Source organism: Ambystoma mexicanum, chromosome 11 (genome assembly GCF_040938575.1).
Source record: "Ambystoma mexicanum isolate Mex_15411 chromosome 11, UKY_AmexF1_1, whole genome shotgun sequence".
NCBI classification, from domain to species: Eukaryota; Metazoa; Chordata; class Amphibia; order Caudata; family Ambystomatidae; genus Ambystoma; species Ambystoma mexicanum.
In genome coordinates, this window is record NC_090934.1 from 1,021,388,718 (window position 1) to 1,021,415,310 (window position 26,593).

The 26,593-nt window shown below is 45.2% G+C and overlaps 1 protein-coding gene across 8 annotated transcripts in view; it reads right to left on the minus strand.

The window, feature by feature from the left end:
• The window catches only part of DENND4A (DENN domain containing 4A), a 2,028,245-nt gene that overhangs the window by 758,689 nt on the left and 1,242,963 nt on the right, over nt 1-26,593 (minus strand). For 5 of the 8 annotated variants that reach the window (XM_069624248.1, XM_069624252.1, XM_069624249.1 and 2 more), the window contains 3 exons: nt 18,596-18,814; nt 13,202-13,347; nt 3,698-3,736 (listed from right to left, as the gene is read on the minus strand). In XM_069624248.1, coding sequence (XP_069480349.1) covers nt 3,698-3,736; nt 13,202-13,347; nt 18,596-18,814 — 404 coding nt within the window. The remainder of the gene's footprint in view (nt 1-3,697; nt 3,737-13,201; nt 13,348-18,595; nt 18,815-26,593) is intronic. The other 3 variants (XM_069624254.1, XM_069624251.1, XM_069624250.1) reach the window with 1 other exon arrangement.

Genomic DNA, 26,593 nt, shown 5'->3' on the forward strand with positions numbered 1-26,593 from the left:
CCTAGGTTCGTATCTAGGGTTATGCTGGTCTTCTGTGGGAACAGCATGCATGCCACCCATGACACCTGCCCTGAGGGAGCAGAATTTGCCCCAAAGTTACTCTGGACACAGAGCAGAAGATTAAAACCAAATGGCTGCCAGTCACCTGCTGTGCCCCTGGAGTAAGGGGTTGCTTCCACAAGCTAGCTGTTGCATGTGCTCAATGCAGGAAGAAAGCAGAACAAAATAAAAATGGTTCTACTCCCTGTATTGGCAGCGAGACTGTACATTGTCGCCTCTCTGGTACTTGTGCTTAGTGTGGCCTGAGTGAAAGGTGGAGGACCTTCTGCATGTGATCTTGCGGCAGTCCTAGTCACATAGGGAGCACTGTACTGTGAGCTGCCCACCTGTCTCACTTTTTGGGGAGTGACGATAAGGGAAGTTCTGGACGTGCCCAGTGCCCCGTAGGACTGATGGCATCCCCTGTGCAGGGAGTAGAAAGTCTGATTGAGCAGGAAGACGACCAGTGCTTTTGCCTGGCCCTCTTAGAGGAGAATAGTGCCACCACCGACGTGGAGCTACGCAACAGACAATGAAGCAAATAGTGAAGCACAGGAAAAAGATCTTTGGAACTGGTTGTGCCTCCCCACAGAGTAAACCAACCCTGGTGCGTTTCCACCGTAGGGCTGCATGATCAAGTGTGAAATGAGATGAAAGAAGAAGACACACAGCAGGGAACATTTTACGTGAAAATATGATTGAGAACAAAGTGAGCCCGTCCCATGCAGAGCTCTGTGCATGCCACTTCCACCCTGAGAGTGTGTGGGGTATTGTGAAAAAAATGAATTCAATAAATGAAGTCCACCATTAAGCCAAGCCAATCACAGCTAAGTGCAGAAGACTCCAGAGGAATACAAAAAATGACTAAGACGACAAACAAACATGGAAGCCTGCCACAGGCCACTTGTGGCCCTCGCAGGTTTCATGGAAAAGAAGAAAGGAAGGAAGTTGGTATGGAAAAAGGAGAGAAATCTCCCACAACCCGGCCACCCAGGGCTTGTGGGTGGGAAACAGAGGCAAGGAGGGGAAAAAAGGAGAAAAGAATGGACAATAGACCACTTGTAAGCCGGCATGACTGGGTTGATAATGAGACCAATTCCGTTCTTTCTGTGAGAAAGACTGAGGTTGAGTTAGAGTAGAGAATGTTATTAATTTAGAGTTATATGTTCCTTGTTTCATAATTAAAGGTTGGGGCTCTTTACTAGGCCCTTCTTACGGTATATAGAGAAATAATGAATCGTGATAGTCAGTGATCGGCTGCAAAATGCACTCGAAAGCAGTTGGAATTTAAGATTTTATTTCTATGCATGACTGCTCATGCATTAACTCAAATTGTGTCAAATTGAGGGTTTACTGCTCCTCTGGATTACTGTAAGGAAAATAAATGCAGGGAGAAAGTTGGCACAAAGCCGGATTATCAAAAATAATAGAGATTCCCTATTGGTTTGAAAAACAAATCTTTGTGTGGCGGTTGCTTTGCCTCTTTGACATGGAATGCTAGACTTAAATTTTTCAGCATTTGGAGCCTCATTTCGAATTTGGTAGCAATGGTAAAAAATGTCAGCAACAGAATTGATGGCACTTTTACTGCCTGCCATATTGGGTGCTAGTTCATCAGTTGGTAATTCCGATGGAGGAATTTACTCCAGATAAATTGTCAAAATACTTCTGGATAAATTACCAATGGAGTAATTAGTGCACGACCATTCTGCCATGTTACATGTAGCAATACCACCGAAATACTGCAAAAAATAGTGCACATTTCTAAAGAAAAAAAACAGTGCAGTTACCTCCTCCCAGATGGTGGAGGTAGATGCAGCCTAGTGCAAAACGTGAAGGCCCATTGCGCTTTATTGTCTGCAAAAGGGTATTAAGGGCCAAGTCTTCGTCAAAATAGCTTTCAACAAACATGCAGGACCTGCTGGATGCAAGCTGTCTGTCAATCTCCTCCTGTACATTGACCGGAAGAGGCATGCACGGCAGCAGACACTAAGTTCAGAATTGTGTAAAGCATATGGATGCTGGCCTCATGTCAGATGGTGCCCATCTTCCACAGGGACTGCTTTGATCTCCAGTACTTCGGTATGGGGTGTAAAGGGATTGTCAGGGAAGGAAGAGTGAAATTATAATTTGGCTAAACTGACACATTCCTGCTTTCCACATCACAAACGCTCCGGATTTCAGCTGTGCTGGTCCTCACGGCTGGTCCCAGAGTATCGGAGATGTGGTTTTACCATGGACATGGCAAACGCATGCCTCTGCCAGATGTCTGCGTTGGTGTTGAATCATTAATATTTGGCATTGAACAGTTGGCTAGGGGATATGTATGTACTCATCGCGCTCCGCATGGCTGCCTGCTCTGACCTCTTCAGGCATGTCGAGAATGCTGCTCACCTTTTCTTCCACTGGCTGCAGAGTCAGGGGTTCCACCATGCTGCCAAACTCAAAAACCAGTATGCCAGTTGGTTTCAACATGGAAAATATAATAATCCTGCCATGGTGCCACCAGGTGTAAGAGTCTCCCTTTGATGTTGCGCTACAAGGGAGCGCAAGCTTGGGCTTCAGAACATTTAATCTCTTTTTACCATCCTCAGAGTCCCAGGTCATCGTGCCCACCATCATGTCCTATATATCGGAGCACATGTTTGCCTTGTGTTGAGGGGTGATGCTGCAGCATTATACACCAACAAATTCTTCCACATGCTTTACCACCTTCTCGGACAATACTTGTGCTTCTTCGGTTAACTCTGGCTTCCGCAGCCTCATTTCCGGGATTTTTGACTTGCCTTTTTTCCCCCGACCTGATGTACGCCTCCTTCTCCCTTGGATAGCAGTAGAAAATTGAGGACTTTGTTAGGATTGTGTTTTTTTTTTTAAAAAGCTGGCCACTTCTCAGCGCCCCCTTTCGTGATGATGCTATTTCTGGTCGCTAAATACGCAAAAAATGTGCGCAGCATAATAGTTTGATTGGCATTTCCTCTATTTTGTTGGCTATAATGCTAATTCTGCTACAACTTGGAGGAATTACCATATGGTAATGGAGAGTTTGTGTTAATTTCGTGGTACAGAATTACTGTTACTGCAAAGCCTTTCCCCACAAATCTGTGCACTCATAATATCGCACTAATTCCACCAGACGAGATTGAGATATCAGTAATTCCGTTCCGCATCAACTTTACCTCCACACTCCTAGTGACTTCCTTAATATCTACCTTCCAAGTTTCAGGAGGCGCTGAACAATGACATTTTAATTTCACATATGTTTCTGTTTAGGGGCTGTATACAAATACATGTCAAGTATCGTGCTTTCTTTCATGCAAGAACTCAGGGATGCTCCCAGGCGAACTATGTAGTCATCTCCTCCGGCATGTCACCCTCTTATGTAACCGATTGCTTTACAGTGCTTGTACATAGCATTTTAATATGTTACAGTGAATGGAGAGCGTGGGGAAAAAACAAAGGAACATGGCAAGAAAATAATGAACAATAAATGAAGATGCAATAACCGAGGATGCATTTAACTATTGTCAACTTTAAGAGAAGTTTTAGATAGCTGGTACCAGGGCCACAACGTTATTGCCAATAAAAGATACCCCCTTAATGACTTCAAATAGGATAGATCATAAAATATGAACATGCCATATCCAGTTGCACTTACCTTCATTCCTCTTTCCCCGTTGTTCCTCTCTGAGAATAGCTTGCAAATGAGAACAAGGCGACAGACTGTCAAAACCTCATTCCAAGTGAAAATAGTCAGCGCAAAGCAAGACGTTCATGAGAGCGGGGGAATGCAACAAACAGGTAACTTTCATCCAACAGCAAGTGCAAGAAAGCATGGAAAAACGAACTCAACAGGGCACAGGTAAAAAAAAATGTAAAAAGTTGCGCACAGTGATGAGAATATAATGCTGGGAGGACAGAAAAGCAGAAATAATATTGTCTAACTGCCATCCAAATTCACACCTCGAGGGTCACAATCATATCAGGTTTTTTTTCAGGATAACCCTCATTAATATTCAGGAGATACATTTACATACAAGCATTCCAAATGCATACAAATACATGTCATGACCATTAATGAGAGCTATCCTGAAAGCCCAACATGTTTTCGGCCTTCTTGGACAACCCTAGAAAGTAAGAGTACAGCCAAGCAACACCACAATCAGGACCGTACAACTCATCCACACATTAACAGAGCGGCTAAGATTTTTATCATAAATGCAGAAATACTACTAAACCAGCAAAGTGTAGTTCAATCAAGACATTGCAGTTCGTATCACACACAGACTAGTACTTTTAACTTTGAACAAAGCACAGAGCATCAAATAGGAGTACCGATTATTTTCTCCATTAAGAATCTGCTTTTCCCAGACATCCGTCTTCCCTCTGCGTCAGGATTGTCAAACGGTCCAGTAACTTTAGTGCTTAGCTGCCTGGCATTGCCAACTTGTGGAACCAGATGTCACCCTATCGTGGGCACAACATCTCTGAAGCCACTTACTCAATACAGTGACTTTTGGAGACAAAATGTTTAGTCGCCCTTGCTCGAGATTCCAGAGATGCCCCTAGCAACAGTGAACCATGACCACAATTTTGCTCAACTCATAAAAGGACTTGAAAGCATTATGCAATTTTAAGGTTCTATTATTATTATTTTTTTTTTTTGCAACATCAGTCTAATATGTCTCAGCGTAACACTGACATCAGACTTTTATTACAAACATTTTTTTTTCGCGTGTTCCTCCAAAAACGCTACCATTAGATCAAACCGAGAGAGAAAAATGCAATAAAAATATGTGCAAAGAGAACACACAGGAGCAACCGAAGCCACCGTGCAAGTGCCATCTAGCTTCATGATTAGGGCGGCACAGTCTGAGTTAATTGACGCGAGGCGATGAAATCAACTATCGCACAGCATAGTTTCACCGAATTGCCTGCCATTGCATGAGACCACCAATCTCGAGAATCTGGGCTCGCAGGACAAAAGTTCCCAAGATGTAGGATACGTTTTGCCGTAATTAACGTGCATTTAGTTATTAAGTGTTCAAGGGTTTCGGGCTCCTTCAAGCAAAATCGGCATATGTCATCAGTTACTTCTTTGGAATGCCGAAGCCACAACATGCCTCTTGTGTCAATGGCGTTCAGCCGTATTCGCAGGAACTGCTCACGATGGTGTCTCGACGGGCAGTTCGTCAGATAGTTACATGGAACTCCCTGCTTAAGTTCACCTATTCCAGCATCTAATGTTGAGGCCATCTTTCTCCTTTGTTCGTTATTCTGAATCCACTTCACAGTCTCAAACTTTTTTTTCGCAGATTGTTTTCTCATTATTAGTTCGTCGGTATTTAAATCGGCACCAGTTAATAACTGTGTCGAACGTTGTTTCCATTCTTCAAGTAAATTGGAGTGACCAGGTCCAGCACTCTTGGAAAAAATCTGATAAGCAGGAGACATGGGCGATGCAATCATTTTCCGGAATGCCATTAAAGATTTCCACAAGACAGTAGTGTGTAACGAGTTTAAAGAAAGCTCATGTCTTAGCTGAGTCATTGAAATGTATGTTGGTAGCTTCAGGACTCGCCGCCAAAAAGAGTTTCTGCCAAAAAGCCACGTCTATGCACCAGCCTGCTTCCGAGCCAAAAGTAATGGCCGGAACTACTTTTTGAGAATAAAATGTCAATATAGGTGTAAGAGTGAATTTCCCATGTAATTTGTTCAATAGCTGTGCTTGTATGCTGAATTGAGTCATTCGAGCTATTAGGTCGGTTTTGCAGTGATGTTCACAAAGGGAATTATTAAAAGAAATTCCTAGGTATCTTATTGAGTCCACTACATCAAGCAGATTCTTATCGATGTACCAAGTGAAGGCCCTTTGTCTTTTAAGGTTTGGTCTACCAATGACAACGATCTTGGTCTTGTCAGTGTTTATCTCCAGATCGTTTTTGATGAAATATTCGTGTAAGTTTATCAATTGCCGTTGTAGGCCTATCTGGGTCTTATCTAAAAGGACCACGTCACCCGCGTAAATGAGACATCCAATTTCGGTGTTATTTAGAATTGGTGGAAAACATCTCACATTTGTACGATGGGCTGGGATGTCGGCAATGAAGAGTTTAAACAGCTCGGCAGCTAGTGGGCAGCCTTGTTTCACGCCCATGTTCGTAGGTATTTGATCAGATAAGGCGCCTTGATTGTTTAAGCGTATGCTGATGGCTGTATCAGAATGAAGCGCTTTTATTGGATCGATCAAGTTACTTGGACAGTTCCACTTTTCCAATTTTCGCCATAGCTTAGAGCGATTGATACTATCAAAGGCGCCACGTAGATCGATAAAGGCGACATACAGATGTGTTTTAGCCCTTATACTTTCAAGTTTTAAGATGTTCTATTATCTGTTATCTCAATTTTGTAAAGGTTTAATACAAATCAAACACAAATAAAAAAAAAAAAGGAATTGCAATTGGAAGCTGTAACAAATGAGAGCCGCCTTGGCTGTGCTCACGCCTTTCTGTCTCACGGCCCTGCTAGCTTTCAAACCTCAGTCTTAATTTTCTCTTTACATATTAAATTAATAATAGAGTTAGCATCGAGGGTGGGTGTTCTGGAAGGGGTGGTAATATATGAAAAGTGCAGAAAAGTTGCATATCCGCAATCATAGTTCTGCATTTGACACATCTTCAATAATTTCAGAACCTTAAACATTATCACTGTAAGTCAGTTGGATCCTGGAACAACTTTTACAGATTTTTAAAATAATAAAACGTAAGAGCTTGTTGACACAGGGGATTAAACTACTCTCTGACAACCCGAGACAGATGTGTTAGTTAAAGAAATAGGGTGGCTCGTAAGTAACCATCCACTCTTCATCATGGGGCATTCATCATTACTCACAACCTCAAAGTAAGAACAAGAAATACTACCACACAGGGGTGTTTCTAGGTCTGGAAAAGATCTGGGGCTATGCTAATGTCGTGACTGTTGGGACTCGGGGATAGCTATCCTTTTGGTTGTAGTACTGAGCTTTTATCAGGGACTACAACCAAAAGACCCAGCACTATAGCCCACTCAGCCCCCCTTGCAACGCACATGTGACAGATACTGCTGCCGATTTCAACAACAACGTGGCACAGATATGTCACAGTAGCAGCCTATTGTATAGTGAGTGCTAGCTAGGTTGCCCGTTGAGGCACATGTTCTTCATGTCACCTGACGCACAAAACAAGTGACAAATGGGTCAGAAATGGAAGCGGCCACAACTGTTGTAACATGGGATAGGGCATTTGTTTGGCGAGTTTGATTTTCTTAGTTCTCTGTATATATTATCTGAATGCCTTATTCATGTTTAATGCGTGAGGGGGCTTGTTCACCTATAGAAAACGGATTGCTAAAAAATAAAGTGTGGCAGAGCGGTTGGACGAATACAAAGGACTTCTTCTCTGTTGAAGAACACAATGAAGGGACATCTGTTAAGAAATGTATTGCACTAGGCCTAATGGCCGATATACCGGCCTCCAGAAAGTATGTTTAAAAAAAAAATCAATTTCAGCCATATGGAATGGCTCAAAGGGAGAATAAATAGTCCTAGATACAACTTTATTAAGTTCTCAGGCCAGACCTGAAAACTTAACCTGCTGAAAACTTAACCTGGTGAGAGTGGAAAGAAGTGTAGAAATGATAGAAACTGTATGAGCCAGGCAGCCAAGCAAGAGATGTTAGGTTGCAGTGGTTAAATCACCCCCGTCCCCAATAGGAGAAGAATGCACAGTGCACAGAAATCCCAAAAAGTTTCTAAGAAAGGTTAAGAAGCATTTCGTTCTAGCACTGGCAATGTTAACCTAGGTTAATGCTGATCATTTTGGCATCTGTGTTTTTAACATTTCTGGATTTCTGGATCACCCTTAATATACAGGTTAATGCTTTCCAACAATGAGCTTCTTCCAAGCACTTTGAGGGTACTTTGGAAGTTGATTTTAGCCAGAACAGCAGAAATTGTTAAGTAAATTCATACAATCCTGTGAGCAGTACATACAAAGATGGGTAGAAATAGTCTATTTTACAAAAGTAGAGGTGACCTGCTAGACAGCTGCAGAAGCATTCTGCATTTATTCTTGATCAATTTGTAAACTAAACAAAAATCAAAAGAAGCCCAACACCTGCCATCCGAAGGGTGGTTCTTCAGCACTAAAAATACCAAACGTATGCACCTTTCAGTATTTCATTTTTGCAAAGTCTCTCCATTTCATTCTTAGCCAACAGCTAGACAACTTGACAACTTTCACCATGTCTATGTGAAGAAGATTGTTCAATGGGCCCTCACGTGAAACTGAAGACTGTAGCCACAAACTATCTACAGTGAGCTTCTGTTGCGACTCGGGCCCAAAGACTGTAAACAGAGAACGTCTTCCTCCAAACCAACTTGTTTTCATATTAGAAAAAGGTGTGAGGATTGTCTCACCAGCCACTGAAACTACTGTTGCACTTCACGGTCTACAGGACGTGGAGTATCTCTCCATGTTGTGCTGTTATTTTGGTTATTGTTTTCAGTGTTGTGTGGGGCATTTGATGTACCCTACAGAAGGTTGGTTCCCTGGTAGCAGCACGATAAGCAGGTCATCGAGAGAACGTTTCCTCCCCTCTGCCAACTATCTCTAATGCGTTCAATCGAGATGTCCTACGCCCAATCGCTCCATCCACTTACCCCAAAGAGTTGTATTCAAAGGAAAAATCCCCAAAAAGTTAAGCATCTGGATTTAGTCCAAACAGTCAGAGAATGGATGCCATTCTAGGATTAAATGAGGGGCAACTTATCAAGCCATAATATCTGGCACATACCTTACAGCTCTACTAACTTTATTTTTTGGATTTTAACATAACATAACAAATAGGCCATGCACTGGCCTTGATGACATCCCCCTGTCCCGCCCCTCCGACTCCCTTTAACTGTTCGACCAGGATGTAAGCCACCCAGGCCAGATTCAGGATTGCTGTTTCTCGCTGTCCTTTTCTTGATGTGATGGTGATCGTTGGGTTACGAGGATTGTGACAAAAGTGAGTCAGTGCTGGACATCAAATATGATATACAAGGTCCCCAGATGTCTGGTGAGCGAGTATGTAGAGGTAGGGTTTTTATAAAGCATGATTCAACATCCCAGCAATAAGTCACATCTTTTAACCAGCTTTGTAGGCTTGGTGGTGGGCCACGTCCCCAGCCGATTGCGATCCTTCTTCATGCTAAGGCCAGTAGTAAATTTACGAGCTTTCGTCCGTGGGCTGGCAGATGTCTGGTTAGCCCTATAGCGCTAGGGCAGGCTCAGGGTCCAGTTGCGTTCCTAGGATCGCAGATGTCTTCTCAAGAACCTGACTCCAGAATGAGGAGATGCTTGGGCAGGACCACGCTAGGTGTATGAAGTTTGCTTCTATGGCGCCACATCGATGGCATGCTGCCGAGATGGACGGACGTTGTCAGTGGAGTTTGGCTGGTGTGTGGTATACCTGATGCAGGTAGTTGAAGTGTATTTGTTTGTATCTTGTGTTAAGGGAGACATTCTGAGTAAGTTTTAGGATGTAATTCCAGTCTTCATCTGCAATTGGGTTGCCCAGGGTCCTCTCCCATCTTCTTCTGGGATTCGTGGCTGGACGTGTTGTTTCGGTGAGGAGCGCTTTGTAAATACTGGAGACCAGTCTTCCATCGCCCTGAGATTGTATCACCCCATTGAGGAGCTGCCACGTGGGTGTTTGTTGCGGGAAGGTGGTCAATTTGGTTTGAAGGGTGTGTCGTAGTCGGAAGTAGATGAACATGCCGAAGAAGTCATCGTTTCCTTTGTCTCGAGCGTGTTGTGGTGTTAGAAAGACACCCTCTACAAAGAGGTCATTTAGTGTTTTTATTGGTAGTTTATCTGTCCATTGTAGGTGCCTTTGTTTGAGTGCCACTTGTAATGTCTGTTGTTCGGGATTCGCCAGCCCTGCACCCTGCAACTGGCTTTCTCTGCTTGGCTTGTGTTGTGGACTATGGGCACCTGGTCACCTATGACTTGGCTATTGTTTCCTCCACCGGATATTTCAGGGTATCTGTCACCCCCACGGGTAGAGTGTCGGCTCTATTTTGCCAGTGGCATATGGTAGAAATCAGGCCCCGTCCAGTGGGGGGGGATTCCGGCAAATCAGATCTTGCCCGATCCGCACCCAGCGGCGGGCTTTCTCTGTTCAACTTTGTATTGCGGACTGCGTGTGCCGAGCCACCTATGGCGTGTTTGTTATATCCTCCCTCAGTTGCTTTAGGGTGTCAGTTGCCAGGGCGATCAACTCTATTTCGCCGGTGATATATGGTAGAGATTGATCCCCATGCAGGGGGGGCTCTGGCGGCTGTGATCCAGGACACAAAGGGAGCGCTGCTCCAACGCTGTTGCTGTTAGCCCTGGGGAGGGGGGATATGGAGGAGTTCAGCAGGACGCCTGCCCGCCTGGGGTGCGGGTTGTTGTACAGGGGGCGGGGGGGACCCGCTCTTCCCAGTCCGGTTTTGTAGCAAGGAAAGTTGTATGGATGGGGAGGGGAGCGGTCATTTCCTCACCTCTCACTGCAGCAGGCGATCGCACGGGTGAGCCAGGCGTCCACCACAGGCCATGTCTCCTCAAAGATGTTGCCTAGTACGTCTCTGTGTGGTGCGCTGCAGACCCGAGCTGGCGCTACGGTCCTCTCTTCGCCGGCACGCCGCCAGTTCCGGCGCGGGTCCTACCCGGCCCGGTACGTGGCGGACCCAGGAGGAGGGCCCGGCATCTGCCGTCAGCCGATCTGGACTTGGTTGACTGGTGGGGGGGCAGTCCCTCGATGTGTCTGGGCCCTCACTTGGCCCCCCACTGCCTCGACAGCCACCACAGCCGCAGCTAGCCCCGGGTCGGAAGGTTGGTAGCCGACCTGGGTTTTGCTTAGGATTTCGCAGTCTCCAGTGTTTCTGGTCCGCCTGCTCTGCTTGTGGCCTGGAGAGGCGGATGACTCGAGCCGCCCGTCGCGTGATGTCTTGCGCTGGTCCCTCTGAGGTGTCTGTGCCCCTTTTCGGCTTAGCAGTGCGATCTCTGGGGTTTCTTGTGCCGTAGGGCGCCGGGGCAGATCGTAACGCACACTGAACAGGATATCTTTAAGGATTTATAAGGGAGCCTTCGTGGAGCTCACAGAGGAGCCGCCATCTCGGTTGGCCCTTTAGCGCCCTCTATGCCACAAGTCTACTAACTTGCCTTGGCACTTACCGGCATTCTCTCAGTAGACGTTTGGCTTCCTGATTTGTGTTCTGGATTAGGAACTTACCCAACAGGATTGTAGAATTAGAAGTTATGAACGCAAGCGTACTAGCAGCACAAACATTTTCACCTCATTAATGGCCACCTTTTTGATATCGCTTTCAGGATAAGAACTGGAAAAAGTGGGTTGATGGGAATATTTTCTATTCACTTCCAAACTAAGGAAGCTATGGAATACATACGTTTCTTCACTCTGACTCTGATGTATTTCTTGACTATGCTGGCGAGGTCTGGTCAATGCCTGAGTTACTGAAATGTTCATCAGTGATTCCAAAATTGACTAAATTAACGAAGCAGCACCCTTAGCTATTGCAGATATTTGAGTCTTTTCTGATCAACCACTGGACCATGGGCAGTTCTCTCTCCATGTTTGAGCTCATTTTGTAACAAAGGCAAATTAAATGCAGTGGATCGCCAACTTTAACAGTTAGCTGCTGTTGTGCCCCCTGAATGCAATTTTCATTTTACACGAAACGGATTGCAAAAAGTAAAGTGTAAATACTAGTTACCTTTAGTCTTTTCTTTTACTCTGTTTGTGGAAAAAATAAATGGTGCCTGCAGATTAAACTTTGCAGATGGCATTTAAAGTATATTCATATGGCATCTGCCTGTTTTCAGCAGGGCTAAATGCAGGCGGATTCTCATGCTGGTATAAATTGGAGAGGTTCTGGAGGGGCAGCAGGAAAATGGAGCAGGATGACAGTGACGAGCTTGGTTGCACACTCCCTGGGGCCCTTTAATGCATTCACTGACATGATGCACAATCTTCTGCGTCATGGTTTTTCCCAAGGCAATAAAGGCATTTACTTTGGGATTGGAACAGCCATTTGCCTCCCAAAGTGCGCACAGAGCTTGATGCCCGAGAAATCTGAGCCATAACGCTGTTTGGAAAGATATTAGCTAAGCTAAGTGATGGTCCAGAAGCATACCGCGAGTGCTTGAAAAAAAGAGATGCGGTCATGGGTTGAGGTGGCTCCATGTATATTGGCCCTGATGTCATGTCTGGCGTGGCGTGTGCAACAGAGATGAGGGCGCAATTTCTGCAGACAACTGGAGATAGAATATCAATGATGAGGAATCTATAGGAGGAATGAATCCATTACAAATTCACAAACTTTTCTAGTAGGGAAAATTATCACTAAAAAGTATGTGTACCAGGTAAAACACGTCATAGCACATGATAGCAGACGAAAAAAAAAGTTAAGTAGCATAGTGAAAACAACGTTGCAGTCCCATGCAGGGGTATCTTTCCATGTGTTCAAACATTAAAATAATACTCTCCTGTATCCTGTTACCTCTGCATGCCCTTCCATTATATAAGTCAGAAGGACACCTCTCTGTCACATATAACTTTTCTAGCTACTTGCCATGTTTAATCATGTATCCGTTATCCTTTTTTCTAAGTCCAGATTCATAACTCAATCCTATGTCAGGGTTCTGCTCTCTATCCTGAACTCCAAAAGACCATACTGTGCAACTAAAAGTAGGTAGGGAAAATCATGAATCCAAATAGTGTTATAAAGGTGAGGGGGGGAGGGGAATTAAGCCCTAAAAGCGCTACAGAAAGGAGCCACTCAGGTTTACATCAGGAACACAAGAGGGGTTGAAGCCTCTAAAAGGAAACTGGTGAGGGTGGGATGCAAGTGAGCCCCACATTTGTGTGAGTAAAGGGTAGATGCCATAGACAGTAGGTCGCAACTTTGCAAGCCCTAATAATACTGCACAATGGACACTGGATGACAGGAAGTTCATATCTATTGGCAGGGGATTAGAAACCTTGTAATTTGTTAGACAAGAAAGTAGAAAGTTTGTGTGCTGGAGGAAGGTGAAAATAGCATAAGTATGTCGATGGTATGAGACCGTAATCTTACCTTTTCTACGCAATCATCAAAAAATGCCAGGCTTGCATCCTTGTCACTAACGAAAGAACATTCTTCTATGAAACGGATAAACATCTGTGTTCTAGTCATGAGTGTATAGAATTTGTGGTGTGAGCGATCACGACTTTTCAAGAAACCTGCCACAAAAACAGACACTGATTAGACATCTACGACTCCACAGTTCACAACGTAAAGAATTGGTGAGCGACTACATATGCAAACAAGTTTACAATTATGTGATGACATATTATGCCCATTCTCCACTGGTACAGTGACCAGTGACTATTGATATGGGAGATATCATATTAAATAGGTAACAATGCAGTCAGTGTGAAGAGTTCTCTCAATATGGGTAAGTGAGCACAAGATACTATAGATGTCATCTCTCAGAGGGTATAAATCAACTGTAGGGATCACATGTCACACAAAATCTGCAATGGGTTAATTAATAATAATTCTGAGACTGCAAGATATTTTAATTCACATTCCTATTTTCAGACAGTCCTCATTTCATTTTTTTGTATTAAGGGATGGAAAACCAAGGGAGGATAGCAACAGAAAGTACAACAACCGAGTTACAAAATCACAGAATGGCACAGTTAAAATGGGCAGAAAAAGTGGGCTTTAGCAAAAAAAGAAAGGGGATGGCTGGAAGGTTTTGAATTAATCATAACCACAGGCAAAGCTCTGGGCAACCCTCCAGACCATCGTTTTTCAGCCTGCCAAGCCATTACAGAAGGGGAAAAACCATATGCAAATCAGGCTTGGTCCTACCCCAAAAGGGGCAGTCCAGCCTGAACTACTAGGTCACATCCCTTCTGCACGAGATCACAAGCATCCCCAGACATGTTTTAGCCTTGTTGGGCGTCATCAGTGAGGAGTAGCCTGGATCTCTAGGCCCGGCAGACTCGGGACCCACGTCTGGGCATACCCGTCCCACTCGGGGTGACTTTAGCAAAACAAAAAGGTGATGGCTGGAAGGTTTTGAATTAATCATAACCACAGGCAAAGCAATGGGCAACCCTCAAAAAGTGGGCTACACCATGTGCACACTCATGAGTTGTGTGTACAAATAAACTCATGTTTCTTTTAAAAGTACCCGAGAACATCTTTAGCAGAACAGAATTAACTGCACAATATAGCAGTTAGCATAACATGAAGTCCTTGTACCAGATCCGGATGAAATCGTCTGCTATTTCTATGGTTGCAGAAGCAGATGTGGCAGACATCTTCACCATTTCAGTGTGTGTTAGGAGAGTTATAAAGAGCAGACAGTTTTGAAGGCACCCAAAAGGGAAGCTCGGAGCTTCATGTAATGTACATATATAGTACATATGATTCATGCACAAAGGAGTGTTAGGAGGATACATAACCATTGAAAAAGTAGCAAATTAAGGCTTCTCAAAAATGTTGATCTTCAAGGGAGCCAAGGTTTCCAATACATTCCATTGTTATCACTGAGAATACATTGAGAAAGCCAGTGCGGCTGACTTTTTTTATTCATTAAGTTTAGACGTTTTGAACAGCTGCAGAACGTTGCAGTGTGTGCGCACACAAATACAAGTTTTGGTTTTAAACGCCAAGGAACTCATGTTCCAATGAGCCATAACGTAAATGGAGGGAATCAAAGCCTTGCATAAGGCTCTTACGCCTTCCATTGACGCCACAGCTAATTTTCCATCATTTGTATGGCAGAGATGAGGGGCGGCTCCCTTCCTCTCCATCATACAAATGCTCGAGCAGTTTCCGATTTCCATGCCGGTACAAATGCGCGAGGTGTCTGCAGACATCAGCATAAAGCCGCCGGACCCCATAGGGACCCATTGTACATAACACTTGCCATGCGTAATTGGCAGGTAACGTGCACAATTATAATTAAACACTGCCCGAAATGCTCGTGTTTAATTGTAATTTACTCACTTTGCATGGTGGAGTGCTATTTTGCTCTGCACATTTGCACTCCATCATGCAAATGACTTCAATTTGGCAGCAGGGATATGGTTATACATGAGTGCAATCGTATCAGGTCCCTGATGTCAAATTACGTATTTATAAAAAAACGAGCTCCTAAGAGTGTGATATTTGTTTTCTGAAGGTAGGATGCTCGCTAGGAGTGATATATGCTTCATGGAGATGGGTGCACTTGCAGGGTTCTAAATTGAGGAGAGCTGGGGCCGCAGGGGTGTTGCTAGGTCTGGAAAAGACCTGGGGCTACGCTAATGTCAGGACTGTCGGGACTGGGGGCTAGCTAGCCTTTTGGTTGTAGCTTCTGAGATTCTATCTGGGGCTACAACCAAAAGACCAGGGGCTATAGCCCCCTTAGCCCCCCCCAGCAACGCCTCTTGCTGGGGGCTATTTAGCTCCTGGTGTAGTCTAGGAAAGCCTGGTTAGCTTGACACCAAGTTACCAGGAGCTACTTTTGGCTCCCCAAGCCAATGACGCTGAACACACATACCTATGTGACATTAACTTTGTGCTTAAGGGGTCAATAATAATGAAAGAAATGTTGCATCTTAAGTTAGATTTGCGGAACACTTTGTACTAGCTCCTAGTTCCCCAGTGGTAGCCCCTGCACATTGGTTAATGCCAGATGCCCAGCAGCTGGTTTAAGCTCCTGCTTTACAATCTTAATTTCGATCCAGGCCCTTATTATGAGCGTCTTTGTAGCTATTAATCTATATAGAATTTGTATAGTGCAACTATCACCAGCGGCATCATGGCCCTAGCAAAGGAGATGAAATAGAAAAAGGAAAGAATACAGATCAGCAGTACAGATCGGTTTTTAACTTTGTTTTGAAGAGCTTGAAATCAGAAATAGCCCTTAAAAAAAAGGAAGTGAATTCCATAGCTTGGGGCCCGCAACAGAAAAGGGCCGACCACTGCACTGTGCTAACCGATACCGAGGGATATTCTGGAGCCGCAGACTGGAGGAACATAGTGAGCTGTGGGTTCAGCAAAGATTTGGACGGATTTGACCTTTCCACAACAATGCACTCGAAATGGGCAACAGGCCTCCTGGTATTGAGGTTCTGCAGCCTGGAAACTCCTACAACCTCAGGAGATGGCGTGTTTCAAACTTCGTCTTGGGACTGTTTTTTCCCACCAGCTAAAGAAACTCCTCTGTCGCACAGAATACAGGGCCAGGAAAGCAGTGGTCACTTCACAGTGTTGTAAAGGGCCTGCAAGCGTCTCTGGTCATCATCTTCTTCGGTTACTTCATTAATGACCGAAAATATTGTAAATAAAAAACCGAATGGTTGAAATGTTTGGATTTCAGCTGTACCAAAATTACATACAGCCGAAAATGCTGCATATTTTAACCATTTGGTTTCATTATAGAGAACAAGGGAAGTGGGGCTTGCAGGGGTGTCCCCCGCGCCCTTGTTAGCTATAATGGAATCGGTTCCCATCCACGGAAGTGAAGGGAACTGATGCTGCAGGGACTCGGTGGCAAACAGCGAGGTGTGCCGCCAAAGGGTAAGTAAGGGGGTGGGGGAGCAGGGTGTAAAAAGGCAATTTAGCAGTGGGGCGATTATTTTGTATTTGAACATTTAGAACGCAAGATTTCCGTCTTCGAAATATATGCATTAGAAATAATCACGTACATCCGGTTACTTCAACTTCCAGTGGTCAACTTGCTTTTTACTCCAGAAGCCTCACCTTTTATACAGTTCCAGCACACACTCCTCTGCAATCTCTCAGCATTTTTCAGAAAGGGGCGTTTGGATGTCCAATCAGGACAGCCAGACCCCCTGTGGGAGCTGGACCTATTCAGGCACTCTTGCAGAAAAAGGACAAGGGGGTGGAAAACTCCTCCCTCACTTCCTGCCTGCCCAGACAATCTGGAGCCTAGGCAGGGATACCCAAGGGTTCCCACGGAAGACAAAACACACACACACACACACTGACCTCCCCCTCCCAGAATGGTAGAAGGGCTAACAAAGAGCAACCACACTACTAATGGCGAAAAAAGAAGGGCGACCCCAAGTTGGTACTTGGGTGCCCCTATTGTGCACTACCGTGACTATGGACATAGCCTGAGGTATAAAAAAAACAATAGTTGGTAGAGCACTTCCACTGCCACCAGCCATAACAAGGTGATTGTCTATGTGACTAAAAAGCCACAGGAGCAGAGAGCACCTTTGGCACTCCATTGAAGGTGGTGTGTGCCAATCTCTCAGATTATAGAGTTTTGGGAAAGATATTAGTTATTGAGGATATAGAAAAAATAATCTCAAAGGAGGACCCTAAGGGTCCCCAGCAACACTGCCCTTAAAGAGCGGTGTGCTGCAGTAGTAAAAACACAGATGCCTTTAAGAGCTATGGAGCAGACAGACACCATAGTACAAGTAGGATGCAAAGAATGGAGTTACAAAAGACAGAGCCCACAAGAATGAATGGAAATAGGCTCCACTCATTCAGGGTTGAAAGAGGAAGGTCCGGAAGTTCAGCAAAATGTGCTTCGGGTCTCACTAGGAGAGGGTATGAAGCGTAACAATGATAAATCTCCCTAACCACTTGAAACAGATGTTTAGAAGTATTTTCAGCTTCAGAAAAAAGATTTTGCAAAATAGAGGCACTTGACAACTCTAATGGCTCCATGATATGCTACTTATTTGTTTTTAAAGGAAGAGTTCGCTACCTGCAGCCTGCAGGAGCAGACCCTACATGTGCGGAATTGCGATATAAAAAGTTCAAGAGACAGAGATATCATTCATCGTGTAAGAATTACCACTTCACATCCATCTATTACAAGGGGTCTCATATGGTGAAGGAGATATCCTCCAGCATATTCAGCTTGTAACAGACATCAAGGACAATTTACCTTTTGAAACCTTTGCCTTAAAAAGCTGCAATTTCAGTTGGATTCATCGGACTCAGAAGCAAAATATGCTGGCTACCACAACTGGGGCTCCCCCAGAAGAGGTCAATGTGTGTCGAGCACAGGTATTTTCCTCTACCAATGTATAGCGTTCCCTCCCATACTTGAAATATATACAAGTGGGTGAGGCAGAATGCATGATCCCTTTGGGAATCTAGCCAAGACCCTATTCTGACTGGCCACCACAAATCACCACCACTCGAGGAATAACCCTCACACCCCAACTAGACATCATTTAGTTACATGCCCTGACTGACCACTAAATATCACTGCAGAAACAGGAACCTTCTACGTCCTTCTTTAACCGTCGGAGAAGGACATAGACCAATGTCATATCCTCACTGCCCACCAGGCTCACAAGCTGCAGAAGTGTTGGTTTGCTCCCTTTCAAAAGGCTGTGCCTTCGCACGTCCAACTAAACCCTTCATCCACAATTTTACAATGAATATGCCACCATCTATTATGGATACTCTCTGCAAAAAAACAGTTTCAAAGTCCCTTACCCTGGAGTTCAAAGAGTGAACTAGCATCTGTGGCCGTCTCAGAAGGGGCTTGCGTGATTGGACGTAGGTAGGACCGGTATCCCTTCAGCAAAGAGGCCATGAAACACAGGAAGGCCTCCTGGATCTCCAGATCCAACAAATGCAATTTCTTCCCAGAGTTGCAATCACTGTCATTCATTGCCAAACCCATCAGGGCATCTTCGCTCGGTCTATGTTGCACTGGAAGGGAAGCAAAACATATTTTCAAGAAGTGAAAACATTTGCAACATTAAAAACCTCACTGTGGTAGCAAACTGCGTCTTGTACTACTTTATTATTAGCAATCTAATCCACATTTTGACGCGCTTTGTTTCATTCTGCAGCAGATGCCTCAAATAGTTGTAGAATTTCTCATAGGTTTCCACTTCAAGGCTATTTTGAAGTTACTGTTTTAGCACCTTTGATGTGAAAAATGAAAAGACACACACACACACACACGCAATTAACTGTTTAAGTGCTGATGTTTAATGATGAAGTCATTGTTGTTGTAAATGTATGGAACCATTGTCTGTGGGACTTATGCTTAGAGCTGTGATTTTGGTTCCCTCCTACAGATCACTTAAAATGTTGGAGGGCTGAGGAAATGGACTATGATTTTCTTTGCTGCCTGGAAGTATGGTTTGGGCGAGCAATAGTAAGGGGAAAGAAAGTTAGAACAGTGACAAAATGGAAAGTAGGGGGGCACTTGCAGGCAGAAGCTGAATGTGACCCAGAAATGCCCTCAAAGCAAGGGACACTGGAGGGGCCCAGCAGCAAGTGGGGATGGCAGCTCCCAGGGTGCCAAGAGTGCAAGGAGAGAAACCCAGCATGATGAGAGCTCCGCACTGCCATCTCTTCAGTACAGCCCGGGTGAAGGTGGACGGAACCTGGACAGCATAAGCAGGGCGTTGCTAGGGAATCCTGGGCCAAACTGGAGTGGCCCTATGAGTGTAAAAGGAGGCGTGTAAGACACCAAAGTTCGGGCCACTGTGATGGTGGGGGAGAACCAGGTGAAGTTCCAGGCCTGTCCATGGATGTCTTGTGAGGGCATGTCACTGGTAGGAGGCATCTCTCTCATGTGTATGCCCCAAAACACTGGAGCAGTGTTGAGTTTGTGCTGCAGGCATAATCAGAGTCTGCATGTGACCAAAAGACCCTGCGTGATGGGCGCAAATCCTGAGCGTGCAGGGTGCGTGTGCTGACCACGTTAAGTTCACACACGCACAACTATGCCACTGTTGCTTGATGGCTGGATTACATTATGTGGCAAGTTAATACATGTCCCAGCCACCCGTGGCTGAGCAGGTTTGAACAGCCTGCAGACAAGCATGAAAGAGCAAGATGGCAGCTGGGAGTAAAATGCTCAATTGTATATCTAATACTATAAATTAATGTTTTGTTGCAAACTGCTGCTTCTCACCATTAGTGTATGTTGATGTTCTGTTCCACCCTCATACTCAGGTACTCAGGACATTGCCAAACAAAAAGTCCCACTTTCAGCTTTTTCTTCTGAAAGGAATTCTACCTTTCCTCACCTTCCCCCAGAGACTGAAATGTTACCCGGGCTCTGGTTCTCTCAAGGCTTGACTATTGCAATAGCCTCCTCCTTAATCTACCATCATCCAATCTGCGACCCCTCCAGTTAATCCAGAATAGGGCAGCAAAATGTATCCTTGGCCTCAAGCCCCTGGACCATATCGCTCCTGCCTTAAAAAGTCTTCACTGGCTCACGATCGCAGCACGGGTTAGATTCAAATCCCTCTGCATCATCCACAAGGCGGTCTGAGGCCGGGGACCACTCTATCTGCAACTCTCTCTGACCAAACAACCCCCCTCTAGACACCTCTGTTCCTCTGGCACCAACTCCTTGCGTGTGAAGCGGTTTGCAAAACAGAGAACAAGTGGTTGGTCAGTTTCCTCAGCGGGCTCGCTTCTTTGGATTAGCCTCTCCCTCCCTGTTCATCTTGGGCAGGACCTCCTTGAGTTCCTGAAAAGCCTCAAGACCTTCCTCTAACTCTTCCTTCACTCCGTCTCTCCCCTGCTAATCGCACAGTAGCTTGACTGGTGTGCAGGGCCCTTATGCATCCTCGGAGCCCCGACATCCCACATCTTTCATCCCAGCTGCTGTCTATCCCCTGCACTTGCCCCGGCTCACCCTCCACCACTGCAAGTTGTACTTACCTTTCTTCATAGCACTTCTCCTGCTGCTCTCCATGAGCACCACAGCACCTATCCCATACCCTTCTCCCCCCTGCACTTACAGGTTCTGAACACTCACAAGGCATAGTAGGTTTGTATTCCACTACCCATTGTCTCGTCTTCTTTGTTGTATTTAATTATTTAACATTGTTGTAATTACTTTGTCTATCATCCCCTTGTAAAGCTCACCTGGTTCCCACGGGGGCGCTGGTCTAGTCTGGATTGCTGTGGCCTCTTCTAGCGTGATGCGCAGGACCCGGAACACCGATTGGACAGGACCTCCAAATCGTGCTTGCCTGGCCCGTAGGAATATCCTTCTGCACATGAGAAAGGGGATTAACAGTCTGCAGAATAGTGTGCTAGCTCCCCCCTTTCCCCCTTCATTCCTCTCTAACTTCCTCCAAACCCCGGTTTAAGCTCACCTTATGGTTTGGAAGGATGAACTCTCCATCCTGCTTCTGGTGCAGGGGCACGCGTTCGTCCAGTTACTTCACTGGTTTTCAGAATGGCGCTGGCAAAATCCACTTGACTTTCCTGAGCGATGCGCCGTAAGTATGAAAGTTCAAAGTTCAAGTGAGGCCCCCTTTATGTTGTCTTTCTAACCTGTGATCTGTCCTTTATTTCAGGTGCAGAATGAAGGCGATGCGTCGAGGGGTTCAACTGCCGAGGTGAGTAGTGATGAGGGCGATCCCTCTAAATGTCCTTATCATTCCCCAGAAATGTCTCTTGTCCTTTCCCCATAGGGGCCGGGGTACGGTACCTGCCAACGGGGCGGCGCCGACCCGAAATGTGGAAGAAAAGCCGGTAAGTATTATGGCTGTTAATCAGGCTTTCCTTCTGTGTTCCTTCTGCTCACCTTTTGTTTCTTCCTCTCTCCCCTAGGTGCAGAGATGTGGCGTCCGATGCTGACAGCCGCGATGGAGCCGGGGATGTCTCGAGGACAGGTGAGTGAAGCGTGGCGCTGCAGCGAGCAACACAATGCTTTTAAATGGAAGTCTTTCTTCAGAGATGCTGACGAGAAGATTCCGGATGCAGGTAAGAAGTTTGAAATAGTCCTTGGTTTTCACCTTTCTCTTCTCTTCCTTCCTTGCAGGTCTTCCAGGTTCGAGGCAGGCGTGGCTGGAGTCCAGGAGCAGGAGCAGACACGGTGAGCGTTAAGCTGCAGGAAGCAGAACAACGCGAAGCATGAGCTGCTGTCTGGGCGTGGCTTAAATAGCCTCCAAAGAAGTCCCAGGTATGTATCCTTCCCCAACTAGGATGTATCCTTCCCTGGCCACGCCCGAGTGAAAACATAGTCCCTATGAAAAAATAGTCCCTTTCAGGTCTCAGGGAGGCCTGAAGTGTGCAGCATGGTCTGCATCAGGTAAGTGCACAAAACACCTCCCTTTATGAGCCTGGCGCCTATAGCGCCAGGACTGATGTCCAACAGGAGCCTGGCGCCAAAGGCGCCAGGACTGAGTCCAAAGAGCCCCTATAAGGGGCCGCTGGGCTTTTACCCGAGGGCATGATGCCTGCTTCCGGGGGGGCTGGGCCTGGCCTGGTGCTCCGGGGGTAGGCATCATGACACCCCTGTCCACTCCCTGTTGGTGCTTTGAAACAGTATTTGCTTCCAGTATAAGCGCCTAACAAGTGAACAATAAATGAATAAAATAAATAAATAGGAGTGTAAGAAAGGCATGGTATCAACATTAAGACAACACAATTGACCACAGTTCAAGGGTGTTTATTGAACTTCAAAAGGGGTTCAAAAATGCCTATTTATTCCTAAATCTAAAAATAGGAGCAAGCTTTGACCATCGAAGAATAATAACAGTCCTAGTGGTGTCTTCTCAAAATAAAAGGGCCTTGCCAATCCTTACCTCTAAATACAAATAGTGTGGAAAACTATGTTATGTAAAAGAAAGAAGTGTTCAAGAAAGGAGATGTCAGAATATTCAGGCCATTGGCCTCCATTCCCCATGTTTTCCGCCAGGACGAGGCAACACACTCAAACTTAGCACAGTCTCTGGCTTCTCTAGCAGGAGGGTGCAGTTCAAACATTACCATCAGGGCCTTCCGTGCCCAAGTCTCTTTGCCTTTCAAAGTCTCTTCTTTCAGAGGGCCTGATGCAACAAACAATGAGTTATTTTCCTCTTAGGATTTCATACGTAGTCAATTTCTCCGGTAATTCAGTATTCACCTCGGATCCCCCTCAGCTGGGCTCAGATCCCCCCGCCCCCAAACACAATGCTCATAGGACTTCCATATATCGAATTTCTTGGGTGATTCATGGCTCATCCCAGAACCCCCTGCGCCAGGCTCAGATCCGTTTTCACACAATGTTCAATCAATCTCCCTCTGCCGGGCTCGGAACAATGTTAATTCACTTTAACACAAACTTGCTTTAGCCCAAAGCTTTTCAATTGATCTCCCTCATTCAGGCACGGACCAACATCTACTTTGTCAGAAACTTTCTTGGCAAAATCAATATCGAAGACTTTCCATTGTGCACAGGATTTTGCTTGCCCCGTTGCAGGACAACTTCGATTCACAATCTTTTGCCACTCTTTTGCTTTTGCCACCCCTCAGTTGGATAGCTTACAGAGACCTTCGAATGTGTATGCACGCGGTGCGGGACCACTCAGTCAAATGACATGTAGCTTGGTTTCAAAGTTCAAACAATCATCTGTTGTCCGATTTTACTTGCGTTGGTTATCGCATGCGTTTCATACACTGTTCGCTTCAGCGCTCATCATACAAGGTTGCTGCTTGTAAACTTGGCTTCAACATAGATCGGTCTGGCATCGGTCTCCCCAACTCACCAGCTGTGTTGATTTCACTGGTGTTGTTTTGTTGTTGGAGCCAGGGACAGTACCACAGCAGCTGCCAATTATCCCAGCCTTGATTATCGACGCAGTAGGGCCCCGGATACCTCTGACACACAACGTAGGATTCTTCAGCCTGGTTTCCTGGTCTTACGCTTTCTATTCTTGAGGTTTTGTGAAAGTAACAGTTCCTTGTCGAAAAGGTCAAGGGCACTTCCCTTCTTGAGATTCGCTTCTGTTTCGCCTTCTTTCTCCTCGTGTTAAATTGCCATCTTGGAACTGCCATTTCTTCGTGTGCTTTGCCTCGCTCAGAGTGTGCTCTTGTGCTCCGCCTTTTATCCGTGTCGGTAAGTGTAATGGGAGTCAGGTGTGCGTGATGGTCAGTAATTGCCCAACCCTGCCGGACCATTGTATTGGGACACGTATGGTATACGGTTCTGGTGTTAGTCCGTTTTCTCTCATAGCGAGCTGTCCGTCAGAAAGTGTTTGTGTTATGAAAGAGGAGGGATGAGTTCCTAAGTATCCTATCTGGTGGGATGGGGTAAAGGTGTTACAGGGTAGGGGATACCGTGTTTCACCATCCAGTGTACCCACTCCCCGAAGACCCCTCTCCCAGGTGCTCCTCCCACACTGGTCCACCCCCAGGAACTGGATCCAAAAGCGATGGCCGTGTCCTGGCCACCTGGATGACAGATCCCCCAGGGACTTGCGAGTGAGACACCTTCGGGTTTCTCACAGTAGGTAGGACATGGGTGCCCATTATACCCCTCGAGCCAACGCATGGAGGTCAGAGATGCGTGGGTGGCTCTGGGTGTCTTCAGCTACACCTATGGAGGATCCCAAGAAATATTAGTGAAATGGGTTCAGAGTCTAATAGAGTTATGGATAGGACTTTTTGCTTTTGCCACTATGGTGAAGCATGGCAAAGTTATGGAGGTAGAGGTCAACCATATGCTTAGTTCCTATTCTTAACACAGATCCCCTTGTGGGTATACACCCACCTGTCGCTGCTGTCCTCAGTCTGAACGCTCAGCAAGTCCCCTTTATGCAGCACTCCTTCCGACATATTACAATAGCCCACAGCTCACCTCTTGCCTGCATGAATGCCATGCTGAATTAGAAGAGAAGGACCGCTTAGAGGAAATGACCCTTCCTTCACTCTGAAATGCCAGAATGGGCTGATAGACATACATATACAAAATAAAATTTGCTCTTGTTGTCTATCAAATATTACTTTGAAGCCCTCTGTGGAGGATTTGTCGCCATAGTTTATAATCACCCATGTAAGATTCTATATGTTGTCATTCAGGAGAACTCAGGATTGTAGACAAAAGTTTTATTGTAAGTTGCCTAACGGTATATTCCCTTTACAGCTGGTGTGGAGCAGAAGCTTGGCATATGGTGTTCCTCTGCGGGCCTGCTCTGAAAGGGTTCACCGACAAGCCAGGGTAAAAATACCATGGGCTACAATTACCGGACACGTGGTGCGTTCATTAAACAAAGAACAGCATTTCACTATGGAATGATCCAAACTTTATTCAAAAAGCAGAAGGCAAGATACAAATGTGCTACATCTAAAGGCTGTTTTAAAAAGAACAAAAATGTTAAACCCTCAAACAACTATTTTCTGAGCAGTAACTAAACTTTAAGCACCACCATTTCATTTTCAGGGGAAAAGAACTGCAAGTTTTTATTATGGCCACAAATTCAAGAAAGCATGGCTAGAGGTAGTTTATTAATTGGTTTACTTGTACCATTTGTATACAGCACACTGATCTGAATAATTTCAAGGTACATAAAGAAGGGAGGATAACATAAGCAACAACAGGATGTGCAGGAAGTAGGTAGGGTCATATGCATGGAAAGAGCAGAGTCTTGAAAGTGTTCCTGAAGTAAAAACGGGTGAAGATTTTAGTGTTGACACACTACAGATGAGGCACATTATGTCATGTTCATGATCAAAGGGTTCAGTAACCCTCTTAACCAATGTGATGATGATTTTGAGTTAGTTCTTCCAGGAAATGTACTTAATATCTATCATGCCTTGAGAGGTTGTTGCAGGAATATTAAATGCACTACTATGAGCTTGATCTTCAGGATTTGGGAGTTTCATTTAAACAGTCCTTTTAGCAATTGCTTAAAGATATTTTGCACAATTACTTGTTTCTCTAGTGTGAGATGGCAGTCAAATGCTCTTACAGGGATCAATATCATGAGTCTGATTTGACCAAAGATTACAAATATGGAAGTAATTGGAATGGGTGATTCGAGATGGGATGAAGGCTTTGATCTCAGCGCCACAAGGGGAAAGGTTTCCACTTCTTTTGGTATATGCCAAGTATTAAAGCCACACTGACATCAGCAAACCCCGCACACATTGCTCCTGAAGATCTAAGTATGCAAACATGGTTGCTGGTCCATCAAACAGTTAAAGCTAGTGATCTGGAGTCCTGATGAAAGATTTTCCAATGCTCCCTGGAACGGCGATTCAAGTGAACTCTGAACTTGATCGCCTCTTGCAGAGGTTTTTTTTGTCAAGTCTTTAAGCAATATCCGTCATGCCAAGTCCAGTGCAAGGAAGATCATAGGGCATATCGATGCTCTGAACTTCCCAATTAGCTTGCTGACAGGTGGACCAGGAGAAAAGGAATTAAATATTTCCCCGACAGGTAATCAAAAGCTCTTCCTCCCCCCAACCCTAACAGTATTTTCTTTCTTGCATAAATATAAAATTTTGGGTCCCAACCTAGGTATTCCCCACTTGTGGAAGATCTCCTGAAGTTCATAGGGATCTATCTCTCACTCATGGCATGCTTTTCTGTCTAGATTGAGTTCCCCTTATAGGATTTTCAATGCACCAGGCAGATGTCATATCACTACTTGATGCCTGCTTGAGGCACCAATTCCACTGTTCTTGGATGTTTTTGGACCAAAAGGTTAACTTCTTCCATCTTTGATGTCTTTGCTGATCTTAAGA